Below are 11779 nucleotides of genomic sequence, written 5' to 3'. Positions count from 1 at the left end.
CGAAGGTGAAGCGCCAAGTCCGTCGACAAAGACGAGTTCCACCCGAGAAGGCTGGAATCTCAGTGACCCACCGTACTACCGGGACCTGACCTGCCCGTTAAACTCCCTCCCGCCAGCCCAGGTCGCGTACTTGTAGCCCGCTTCTTTTCCTTCTTTAGATTCTTCTTTTCTTCCTACATCATTCTCCTCACTCTAGTCACGCCCGCAACTTGTGTCTACCTCGACAACGTCTGCGCATTGCAAGAGATATCTCATATATCATCTTTTTCGCGTCTTATACCTTGCTTCTTCACCCTCGTCGACCTCCGCTGCGTGCGAGCGTGTAAGTCATTCAACTCCGGACTCGGTCTCTCGAGGAGCCCACCCCCGATTTCTATTTCCCACCTGCGCGCCCGTGTTCTCCTCGATCCGCCCACGCAAAACGAAGCGACCCCAAATTTCGCCTTAGCACGATTCTTCAACGTCGCGTCTTCCACCACAATCACCCTCGTGCTCATGCTGCAATATAGCATCACTTTCAACCTTCAATCTTGTTAGTGGGGGCAGGCTATACCTTAGCCTTGCAGGTGGTTTCTATTGCACATCCGACTCGGCCGCTTGCGCCTCGATTACTTGACCATGGTACGCGCTTCTGTTGCTTGCCTCTCGACCACTTCGTCTTTGCTAAACGAGTATCACCAGGTCCTCTTCAAACGTAAACCGGTCCGCTTCTTACCGGCACAGGAAATTGAAGATGAGAATACTGAGGTACGGCTAACTTAATATCGCTATAGGTTTTGCGAAATAGCTAAACAGCAATAGGTCTGGCACATTCCTCAAACAGGGGAGATCTTTACCTCATATGAGGACTATCTTGATCGGTAAGTGCCATGTACCACCCGAGTTCAATATTACACCTTACTTACACAACTCTTAGAATGGATTTCTATAAACAGGTTAGCCATCATATCTGCTTTACACCTTGGCATCCCTTGCTTACCCATCCTGCAGCGTCGCTTTAATGATCAGATTACAGGCCATTCTGGTTTGACTTTCTTTGAGGCTCTAAAGAGCGAGGTTTGTTTTGTAAACTTTGATTTATCGTTCAACGGCTAACAATTGACTTAGCTTGCTGGTGGCAAAGAAGTCGAAGCTTCATTTCCTGAGGCGTTGAAAGGTCCTATACTGCGTAAGGTGCAGTTTCAGACCGTTTCTCGACTGGATAACCTCGTTGATCAAATCTACGACGAGTTCAAGCATGACTATTACCCTGGTGAAGAGGTCACAGTGACCATGAAGGGAGGCGATCGCGCTCATGGATTGGTCCGCGACAAGACAACCTTTGGTCCCCGCGCTCTTCCTGATGGACTCACTCTTTACCTACAACCCGCTATCTGGTGGATCTCAAGGACACAGAACAGGACACAATTGTAACCGATGAGCACATCTGTCGCGACCGGGGTATCTTCACCAAGGCAATGCTCAGATCTTTCATCAAGAAGACTGTCACCCGCGACGCATGGAATGGGGCACCGTGGCTGGTCAAGCACGACTATGCGAGCCAGTATCATATCGATACTCGCGTTCCTCCTCACCTTCGATACGACACCAAGGTTATGGAGCGTAAACAGCTCCAGGCCCAAAAGCGAGCCCACCTCAACCATGACACCAACGGTCATGATTTGACTTCTGCACTTCATTCTGGTCCAGTACGTCTGCCGGAACTCAAGCCGGCTCCCAAGAGTAAGGCGAAGCCTGGTCAGCCGGGATCTGGTTCCAAGGGTCTCAAGTGGCCTCTTAACATGCCTGTTCATGGCGGCAACCCATTCAGCTCTCCTTCAGACTATGGCATCCAGACACCAATCCAGCGTGAACCTACGCCACCGCCTCCTCCACCACCTCCTCCGAAATATCCTATCGAAGATTTGCAGCTTGAGCCCCGAGATGATCGCAAGCGTCCGCCTCTTAAATTTCTCTGCAGAAACCCACCTGTCAAGGTTGAAAACGACGATATGCCGCAGAGTGAGTATTGCGACAAGATTGAGATGGAATCGATTGGCCCATTGCTGGAGACTTGGGACACCCTCAATGTGTATTGCGAGGTGTTCAAGCTGGACTCGTTCACATTTGACGATTATGTTGAGACCCTCTGCGTTGCATCAGAGGAGGTTCCGATTCAATTGCTTGACGAGATCCATTGCTCAGTATTGAAGATTCTGGTGGACTCCGAAGCCGATGGTGGCAAGGTTCGCATCACCCTACCCGAAGTCGACGAAGAAGATAGCGACGAGGACAGCGATGAGGATGCCAGCGCTCTGCCAACTCCTGAGCCCGAGGCTCGGCCAGTCGGACGAGCTACCCGCAGTAGTCTTGCTAAGGCGGAGGCAGAACGTTTAGCTGCCGAGGCCGCGGCCGCTGAGAAGGAAAGCGAGGAGGAGACTAAGCATCGCGCCGAGCAACTTCTCAAGGATTACGACTGGATCGAACACCTTCGAAAGCGAGACTTTACTAACGGAGGATGGGAGCGAATCATGGTTGGCCTTCTCCATCAGTTGTCAAAGAACGAACGTCGACATGAGGTCTGCGAGGAGCTCTTGCACCTCCTTGTGCCTGCTGGAGTTGACGCTACTCAAGAAACTGTCAAGCAGCGATACGCCCAACTCGATGTCAACCAGCGTGTCAAGGCTTTGCAGATAATCTGCATGCTGACCACTGAGACCAAGGCCATGCGAGGCTACATGGAAGATTGCAGCGAAACCATGACCACGTACCGCAAGGAGAGGATCGAATGGCAGCGGCAACGTAAGCAAGCGTAAGTCAAGAGCCAAACTTTCCCATTTGGCACCGAATGCTAATAATCTATGCAGCATTGAAGATCTACGCCAACTCAATGAGCAGAAAAAGATCCTCCTACCGGAGAACATGCCTCCTTCCCCACCAAAGGAAGAGGATGGAGACGTGAAAATAGCTGATCCTGAAGATTCTATCATCTCACGAGGGGGAGATGGCGAAGAAACAGAAGATGATCCATCGGCTCGCAAGCGCCGACGACCTCAGACGGCTAAGCAGCGTAAGCAAGAGGAAGAAGAGGCTCGCAAGAAGGAGAAGGCTGCCAAGGTTGCTAAGACGCCCAAACCGCCAGCCCAATCAAAGCAGTTCACCAAACTCTTGAAAGATATTCAGAAGAAAGAGGAAGTCATCAAAAAGTGTGAGGAGGAGATTGCCGTCATCGAAAACGATCTGCGCGAGGCTGACTGCCCTCGGACCCGAGTACTTGGAAAGGATCGCTTCTGGAACCGGTACTATTGGTTTGAACGAAATGGCATGCCGTATGGTGGGCTTCCTGATAGCTCGACCGCATCAGCCGATTACGCCAACGGCCTGATCTGGGTTCAAGGACCTGACGAGCTTGAGCGAGAAGGATACATCGACCTGCCTGCTGAACTCCAGGAAGAGTACAAGGAAAAGTTCAACATGACTGTTCCTGAGCGAAAGGCTATGGAAGAGGCTAACGCCAGCGTCTTCAACGCACACCAGTGGGGTTACATCTCGGAGCCGGCGCATGTAGATGAGCTCATCAAATGGCTAGACCCTCGTGGTTTCAACGAACTCAAGCTTCGAAAGGAGCTCTTAAGTTTCAAGGACAAGATCGCCAAACATATGGAGAGCCGCAAGGCCTACCTGTCCAAGGAGGAAGATGGTGATAAGAAAGAGGAGAATCACAAGCGAATGAGCACTCGCATCCGGGACAAGTCGCCGGAGGCGCCCAACTATCGCAGTCTCCAGTGGGAGAACACGACCGCGCTGGAGGAACTAGGACACTTACACAGTGATCCCCCGCCACCTCCCAGATCTCGAAAGCAGACACGAAAGCGGGAGGCCGTTAATGACGCGCCAGCCCCAGCAGCAAAGTCTCGACGACGATGAAGAAAGTTCTGTGCTGCTTATGAAGTAATATCCGTCTCGTATCAGAATTGTGTCTGATGTGTGAATTGACTGCATAGCAAAGGAAAGAATAAGGAAAGCATCCAGAAAAGGATCTCGATGGATTTTTACAGCGGACTTGGCGATGGTCATAGCGTGTTAATTTTGGCGCAAAGCCTGTTAGAGCAAAAGGCGTTTGGTTCACTATATTTGCTTTTGTGGAAGGGGTTCGGGGAGGGAGAGGAACGCATCGCATCACATGGCAACCGGCAGCATTTGGGAATAGCATAGAAAGAAATGCTGTAACTAGATTAGAGGCTCTGAAACTAGGCCCTTCTTTGTATAAGACAAAGGCAAGACAAAATCAGAAAATACATACAATAACTAACTACCTTACTTGCTAAATAGATCGACCCGAGGACTCGGCACATGTGATGCTCCCGGTCCTTTATTTATGGATCGACATCGACCAGCCAACCAAAAGTGATGCATCATGGTCGTATATCATATTTAGGGCGGCCATATTTGGAACCTTGGCCGAGACTAATGGGCCATATAAATTTGAGGCTCCCGGATGTTTTGTGAAGCTGTCATAGGCTCGATTTCTATTATTGTCAATCGATTCATCTCGATACACCGTTTCACAGTTCCCAACCATGGCTTCAAACGGACTACCCCACGTCAAGCTCTTCTGGTATGTCTCATTTATACATCATAGTGCTGAGCTCTCAATGCTAACCAATTCAGGCTCGAGAAGTCGCGCTCCCAGCGCATCCTCTGGCTGCTCCAGGAGCTCAATCTGCCCTATGAGCTTGAGATCTTCCACCGCAACAAGAAGACCATGATGGCTCCCCCGGAGCTGCAAAAGGTGCACCCACTGGGCAAGTCGCCTGTGATTCAGATCAGACCTGCTGGTGCCGGTGAAGACGCTGAGCCTATCACCCTGGCTGAGAGTGGCTTCATCACTCAGTATCTTGCGGAGAATGTGCCTGAGGGTAAGAAGCTGGTGCCTCAGCGATGGAAGGAGGGTATGGAGGGCAAGATTGGTGGCGAGACTGAGGCTTGGATGAGATATCAGTACTATCTTCACTATTGTGAGGGTACTCTCATGCCTCCCCTAGTCATGGCCCTTGTTGTCAGCGGTAAGTTGACTCTCTCTCTCGTCTCAATTGAGCTTCACTAACTCGTTATACAGCCCTCAAATCTCCCCAGGTTCCCTTCTTCATCCGCCCCATATCAACAATCCTCGCCAACCGCATCTTCTCCGCCTTCATCTTCCCCAATGTGCACGTTAACCTCAAGATGATTGAAGGCCACCTCGCCGCATCAGGTGGCAAGTACATCTGTGGACCGCAACTCACTGCCGCGGATATTCTCTTGAGCTTCCCATTGATTGCTGCCAAAGAAGATCTTGACAACTTTGGAACGTTTGAGAATGGCTCTTGGAAGTCAGAGTTTCCCAAAGTGGCGGAGTATATTGACTTGATTGAGAATGAAGAGGGTTACAAGAAGAGTGTGGAAAAGATTATTGAGATTGATGGAGAGTTTTCCGCTACTCTTCGGCCGGGACAATAGGCTTGAAGCAGCCGGATAGAAACGAGTTATTGATTGATTAAGATGATACGGATAAATAAAGATATTATTTTGACTACCACAACATGACAAACCCAAAAGCAACATATAGACAGTAACATTATACCTCGCCTCTCAAGCATACCTAGGTAATAAATACCAGCGAATAAGTTGGTTTTACCTCTTACCAAGGTAGCGACTTACCCGGTACAGGCCACACCGAAATTTACCGAGGTGGGATGCAAAAAGGCATTTGATTGGCTCCTCACCTCAGTCCATCAACTAACTTGATGAAAATAGTGACCCTCAACTGAGTTACATATTGCAACTGCACCCACCAAAACCCCCTGGGGCCTTTACGACATGTACGCATCTCGGACAGCCTGTTCAAGATGCTCATCGCAGTTCCGATCAGTTCCGGCCTCAGCCAAGCGGCTTGGGGCTGTAGCTTCGTATTCAACCACAGCTGAGATTCCTGATACACCCAGGACAAGGACAAGGACAAGGACAGCTTCACAGTCAGCCAACACCAGCAGAGAGTCAAAACATCCCCATAATGGACCAAGAATAGGAGTCAATGCATTCAAACAGAAACAGAAACCAGACCAGGACCCGGCATTGGCACTTTTCAAAGAAATCGTGAGTCGTGCGGATCATGAAGCTACCCCAAGCACCGAGGCTGCCAGTGGGCCTATGCCTATACTCAATGAGCTCGAAATCATCGCAAGACTCAAAGAAGTCATGTCTAGAGGAGTCCACCCCGATGAGCGCTATAATATCTTCCGCGACGAGATCTGGCCGAGTATCGTCGCACTTGAAGGCCAGATCCCCAAGGCTATCTACACAGCTGTAACCCAACTACTCGGCATTGAGTGTGCTTACATGTTTCAAAATGGTCTATACAAGAACAGTCACGATATAGCTGAGAAGTACCGGGCATTTGGGGACTATGGCCTCCGCCTACGAAACGATCTCATTCTCAACATGTGTGTTAGGTTCTTGCAACACAAGAATGGGTCCGGTGAGCGCACTGCAATGAGGTTGGAGATTCTCAAAATGTGGCAGCATCTTTCTCAGCTCAAGCGACCCAGCGAAGCCAACAAGGAGGCGCGCTTCGCACTACCCAGCGTGACAGAGGTGTTGAAGGATACCGAGTACAGCAGGGGTGGCGCCCCAGCACAAGCAGGGACACAGGCATCTCGAGCGTTGGCCTCTTTGTTTCTTCAGCTACCGCCGCCCCAAGCCATTGAAGTTATCCCTTCACTACTGGCTACTCTCGCTATCGCTTCAGATAACAGATATTCTGGTTCTGATTACAAGACGCAGTTGTCGCCTTTACTGATACTTGTCCGAGCGGTGTTATCCAAGTACAAAATCAAACAGGCTGATATCGATACTATCGTGTCAAAATCCTCAAGGATTTCTCCTGAGAGACTGGCCACACTCAAGGAGTATGTCTCGCAACAATGGGCTCTCGCATCAACTATGATCATGGGCGAATCCCACGCCTGGGTGAAAGCCTCATCTCAGGGCCCAGATCCGGGGGCGAGAAACAGTCTCAACAACTTTCACAAGCAACTGCGAGCAGCTTATAGGGCACGCGACAGAGGTGCGATTGGATCCGTCTGGGACGCCATGTTAGTGGCCTTGCGCGACAACCCGGGTATCAAACCCCAGCTGGCTCACGATCGTGAATTTCTCGATTTTTGGATCTTCGTATGGTGTGCAGTCCGTCGTTATCCAAGAGTTCAGGAGACTCTCGACCTAATGCACTCGCTTGAAGTTGAGCCAACAGTCAGAACTTATACAAGCATGATGCACGGATGGAAGATGTGCAAGGATATTGGCAAGATCGAGGCATTATGGAGCCAACTTGTCAAGTCCGGTATGAAGCTCGACGCTGTCATTTGGACCGAGCGTGTGTCAGCGCTTATTGAGCTTGGTCAGCATCAGAAGGGTCTACAGGCGCTCGCGGAGTTGGTAGAAAACTGGCAACTTGCAGTTAAGCAAGGGAAACAATCTCAAGCTGTTGAGCCTAGTATCGAAGCCGTCAACGCTGCCTTCAAAAGTCTGTTAAATGCAGACCCCAAGGCTGCACACGATTTGCTGGCGTGGGCTGGAAGACAAGGTCTTGCTCCAAATACTCGCACCTATAACATCCTCATCCGCGAGACTATTCGCATGGGCTACCACAAGAATGTCGACGAGCTCTTAAAGTCCATGCAGAGGGAGGGCATCGAACCTGACTCTGCCACCTTTACCATTCTACTCGAGGCTGTCATTGGGCGTATGGAAGATGCCAGTGCTGAGGAGCAAGTTGCTGCTATCAAGGCCGTCTTTAACGATATTGAACAAGCTGGACTCAAGCCTAATCTCGAGACATATGGCAAGATGCTTTATGCTCTTGATGGTCTTCCCAATTGCTCTGACGATGTCATCGCTGCATTGCAACAACATATGCGCAGCAACGGCTTCGGTTCTGTTCTGACACCGCACATGATCACTATTCTGGTTGAGCGAGCCCTTCGTCATGATCCTCCTGATATCAACAAGATCCGCACTCTGCTCAAGGACAACAATCTGACAAAGGTGTCCACCGGCGACCAGACACTGTGGGAGCGAGTCATGACCGCCCACGCCATCGGGGGTGATGTTCGAGAAGCCATGTCTATCTTTGACGATCTCGCCGATTCTGGTCGCCCTGTCACATCGCTCTCGTGTCTCAAGGAACTGATGCAAGCGCTTCTCGAAAAAGGAGACACGGAGTCGGCTAAGAGAGTAGTGGATGTTGTTCTCAAGTATAAGCTTCATGATAGGGAGAGCAAGAGTGCGAATGAGAGATACTGGAGACATCATTTCTGGTATCTGGCTCAGCATAATGGTTTGATAGACAGCCAGAAGTTGAGGCAGTATGCGCGTTCATAGAGAAAACAAGGAGGAATGATGGGATGAGAGAATTGTACCACTAGTCAAGGGTTAGACATGTACTGGAGGTATATACCTCGCTGGGATAGATGTTGTGCTGACCATGCCTTGAAGCATCTGTTTTGTATATCGAATGACAAAAAGTTTCATCGCCAAGACTATGATATAGACCGTTTTCTTCGTTCGCCCAACGCCTTTCAAATCACCAACTAAACTTGACATATCAAAGATGCAGTTCTCAACCTATGACTGATCCATCGGTTCTCCTTCACCAGAAGCTTCGCCTGTCGTCGTTGACTTCTGCCCAAGCATAGCAGCCACTTGTTCCAGCCCCTCAACATCGCTTCTCGTAATTTTGCGTCCTTCTCCCTGCCACTCACCATCACGTACCTCGCCCTGATCTCCCAGCTCCAGACCTCTAGCTGTCTCGAGATATTTCCGCGATGCACCCTCCACATATTCCACACGCTCGCGTCTCCATGTACGTGAGCTACTTGAGGCGTCCTCCATTGAGGTATCTGCATCCGTGGGACCAAGGTCAGGAAGCAATGTGCGTAGTGATGTTGATAGAGCGCGGAGGGCTTGTAATTGTGAGAGGGTGAATTCTGTTGTCGTCGCGATGGGCTTGTCGGCTCCAGCGGCCTGAAGACTTGTCTTGTCGCGCAAGAATCCAAAGGCTGAACCGTCTGGTGCCTGAGCCTGTCCCTCTTCTGCTTTTACATTGCCAGGCACAACACCCAGCGCAGACCTCAATTTGCCAAGCAGCGCATCATTTCGGGCTCTCTCAGACTCGAGTGCTGTGTGTAGTCGCTGGCTAGCATGTAATCTCCTCCGCAGCGCAGTCACAGACTCGGTCGTTGGCCGATCTGGACCTTCTGACCCAGAGAAATCCAAGCCCTCGTAGTGCGCCAGACGCATATATGGTTGATCATCTGGCCGCACTGTTAGGATATTGCGCATCGTGTATAGCTCGAACAAATCGAAGTTCTTGTCGATGGACGCGTTGAGAAGAGTCTCGAGCTGGTGTGTGCCATGTTCGATCTCTAGCTTGGCTGCCTCGTCGGGTGGTAGAGCCGGCGTTCCATCTTTCGAGGCATGTTTGTTAGAGAACCCTAATGATTGCGGTGGAATGGAGAGAAGAAGACGTTCGACTGAGTCGAGGGCACGGTCGGCGAGGACATTGACAGTGTTGATGATGTCGTCGAGGAGGGACTTGGAGGCGTTAGTGCTGGTTGTGTGACATTGTGTATTACCAGTGTCAACTTACAACTGGAGGGTATCCAAAATGCTCTGTTAAGAGTTCATAGTCTGAGTTTTGTTGCGCTGCCATTTTGATTTGTCGCTATGTGTACAAAGTTTGAAGTGTTGAAATGCTTTAGTTTAAATGATTAGACGCGTAAATGGAAGAGACGCGTCTAGGAAATGCTCAATTCCTGCGCCAGTAATTAATTGCCTGCTAAAATGCTATCCAGTCCTCCGTCAAAAAGGCCAAATGAACTGAAGCAGTAATCTTGTGTAATATCAATCATAAATTGAGGTGATCAGCTATAAACTCATGGACTCTCTATCCCATCATGAGAAGTCAAGTCCAGTTAATTGACACCTAAATCGCAAGGCGTCAGCACTGAATCTCAGCTGTCAAAAAAACAACCCCGCGAACATTGTGGCTTGACTGACTGACGGATCTTCAGTGGCTCGGCAGAACTGTACGTCACTCTCCAGTGCTCAGTGGATTTAGGCCCAAATGGAACTGCGGGTAAACCTTCAGCAGCTCGTCTATCCCAACCTCACCTCACTCCTTCATTCCTATAGCAATCCAATACCTATAAGTCTTCGCCATGTCCAAATACAAGGATATTATGAAAAATGGGTGGCATCCTGAAAAGCCCGGCAGCAGCTTGAAAGGTCAAGTTGTAAGCAGTCTCCTCTTTCTTACCTGCTACTGAAATCAATGGCTGACATCCTCACAGAAAGGACTCGTTGGGAGAGGAAAGTCTGAAGATGAGGACCGAGGTAGTCACGTTTCTGTTCCACTGTCCCAACTAAAGGACCCTTCAAGCTTTGCACCACCTCCCAAACGTACCGGTTCCGGTCTTCTTCCTCCACCTCCAAAGGCAGAGTCGGCACCTAGAAAGGTTATCACCGCTCCTTCGAAATACCAGGATCCGAGAGCACCTGCCCCTCAAGAACCCGTATATGCCGAACCCGAGGAGGAATATGAAGAGCAACCCCAACCTCGCGGTCCTTATCGTACAAATACTACAGGGCTTTCAACAGATAACCTACCGAAACCGCCCGGTCGCAGAGATGGTGCTGACGGACGTTCGGGGCAGCCGCCTTCATATCAATCGGCTATGGCGGGTGTAGGAGGAGGAGGAAGAGCTGCACCTCCGAGCTTACCACCACGACTTCCCCCAAGGACCAATTCTGGAAGCACAGTTGCGAGCTCTCCCGCTGCTAGTCCTGCGCCTACAGGCAACGGTCTATTGAATCAAGGAGCAGTCAATCGTCTTGGTGCAGCAGGGATATCAGTTCCTGGCTTTGGTATTGGTCGTTCCAGCCCGGCAGCCGATGCATCACCTAGTCCAACTCAACCTCCACGACCTAGTATCGCTTCACCACCTCCAGCACCTGCAGCGTCACACATGAGCGAACTGCAGAACCGATTCTCGAAGCTTGGAACATCGTCTAGCGCTAACGCAGCAGCACCTCCGCCACCTAGCGAAGGTACCACATGGGCTCAGAAGCAAGCCGCCCTCAAGACTGCCTCGTCATTCCAAAAGGATCCTTCTTCGGTCTCTCTCTCCGATGCCCGAGCTGCTGCCAGTACAGCTAACAACTTCCGCCAACGTCATGGCGAACAAGTTGCTGCTGGAGCCAAAACAGCAAATAACCTGAATCAAAAGTATGGACTTCTTGACAAGGCGCAGAATTCATATTCTAGGTTCCAAGGCAACCAAACACAAACTCAAAACGAAGATACTCCCTCTGCACCAGGATCGCCCGGATTGGCCAGCGTTGTTGGAAAGAAGAAGCCACCTCCACCTCCGCCAAAGAAGAAGCCAGCTCTTATGGGTGCTTCAGCTGCTCCCTCCAACGATGAACCACCTCCCATTCCTATGGCAACTAGGCCACAATTCTAAGTTACGAGAATCCGTATTAGACGCACAGCATTGCCAGGCGCGCTTCTTGGGGAGTTTTTTTCTTGCTTTCTTTGCACGGAGAATCGCTTTCATCACTGCACAAAAGGGTCAAAAATACAAATTGGTTGGAACTCATGACTTCTTTCTTTTTTTGTTCATCTCATCGCAATAATCTCGGGGATATACCAAGTGCCGAAGAACGAGATCGTGTGGCTCGTAATCTAAATAACTGCTCG

General features: G+C 50.2%; 5 protein-coding genes across 6 annotated transcripts; 4 read left to right on the top strand and 1 right to left on the bottom strand.

Moving 5' to 3' along the window:
- Positions 1-618: 618 nt before the first annotated feature.
- On the top strand, positions 619-3906 carry FOXG_10556 (uncharacterized protein; the record flags this gene model as incomplete). Its single annotated transcript, XM_018389974.1, has 6 exons — positions 619-747; positions 802-860; positions 936-1056; positions 1108-1409; positions 1466-2791; positions 2847-3906. 6 exons carry the CDS (start codon positions 619-621, stop codon positions 3904-3906), a joined length of 2997 nt encoding a protein of 998 aa, XP_018248342.1.
- Positions 3907-4397: 491 nt separating this feature from the next.
- On the top strand, positions 4398-5587 carry FOXG_10555 (uncharacterized protein). Its single transcript, XM_018389973.1, has 3 exons — positions 4398-4597; positions 4651-5045; positions 5099-5587. Exons 1-3 carry the CDS (start codon positions 4560-4562, stop codon positions 5476-5478), a joined length of 813 nt encoding a protein of 270 aa, XP_018248341.1. The 5' UTR covers positions 4398-4559; the 3' UTR covers positions 5479-5587.
- A 142-nt stretch (positions 5588-5729) lies between these two features.
- FOXG_10553 (uncharacterized protein) lies at positions 5730-9997 on the bottom strand. Of its 2 annotated transcripts, XM_018389971.1 has the most exons (3): positions 9668-9997; positions 8503-9612; positions 8405-8440 (listed from the first exon to the last, which is right to left on the bottom strand). In XM_018389971.1, exons 1-2 carry the CDS (start codon positions 9728-9730, stop codon positions 8644-8646), a joined length of 1032 nt encoding a protein of 343 aa, XP_018248339.1. In that variant the 5' UTR covers positions 9731-9997; the 3' UTR covers positions 8405-8440; positions 8503-8643. The 2 variants fall into 2 exon arrangements, with proteins under 2 accessions (XP_018248338.1, XP_018248339.1); XM_018389970.1 differs by having other exon boundaries at positions 5730-9612.
- On the top strand, positions 5767-8648 carry FOXG_10554 (uncharacterized protein). The gene has a single exon (XM_018389972.1). It carries the CDS (start codon positions 5839-5841, stop codon positions 8398-8400), a length of 2562 nt encoding a protein of 853 aa, XP_018248340.1. The 5' UTR covers positions 5767-5838; the 3' UTR covers positions 8401-8648.
- A 241-nt stretch (positions 9998-10238) lies between the features above and the next one.
- Positions 10239-11543, top strand: FOXG_10552 (uncharacterized protein; the record flags this gene model as incomplete). Its single annotated transcript, XM_018389969.1, has 2 exons — positions 10239-10313; positions 10371-11543. 2 exons carry the CDS (start codon positions 10239-10241, stop codon positions 11541-11543), a joined length of 1248 nt encoding a protein of 415 aa, XP_018248337.1.
- Between the last annotated feature and the right edge of the window lie 236 nt (positions 11544-11779).

The sequence above is a fragment of the Fusarium oxysporum genome, chromosome 7 (genome assembly GCF_000149955.1).
Source record: "Fusarium oxysporum f. sp. lycopersici 4287 chromosome 7, whole genome shotgun sequence".
Lineage (NCBI taxonomy): Eukaryota > Fungi > Ascomycota > Sordariomycetes > Hypocreales > Nectriaceae > Fusarium > Fusarium oxysporum.
The sequence above is the reverse complement of the archived record's forward strand: the minus strand, read 5'-3'. Positions and strand labels throughout refer to the sequence as shown.

What these genes read in the sequence shown, in the direction of transcription:
- FOXG_10554 (XM_018389972.1), top strand. Translation starts at nt 5,839, where the DNA reads ATGTACGCATCTCGGACAGCCTGTTCAAGATGCTCATCGCAGTTCCGA.
- FOXG_10553 (XM_018389970.1), bottom strand. Translation starts at nt 9,730, where the DNA reads ATGGCAGCGCAACAAAACTCAGACTATGAACTCTTAACAGAGCATTTT. An exon ending in ATTTTGGATACCCTCCAGTT is followed by an intron (nt 9,613 to 9,667) that starts GTAAGTTGACAC and finishes AACGCCTCCAAG; the next exon opens with TCCCTCCTCGACGACATCAT.
- FOXG_10555 (XM_018389973.1), top strand. Translation starts at nt 4,560, where the DNA reads ATGGCTTCAAACGGACTACCCCACGTCAAGCTCTTCTG. An exon ending in CCCCACGTCAAGCTCTTCTG is followed by an intron (nt 4,598 to 4,650) that starts GTATGTCTCATT and finishes TAACCAATTCAG; the next exon opens with GCTCGAGAAGTCGCGCTCCC. An exon ending in CATGGCCCTTGTTGTCAGCG is followed by an intron (nt 5,046 to 5,098) that starts GTAAGTTGACTC and finishes CTCGTTATACAG; the next exon opens with CCCTCAAATCTCCCCAGGTT.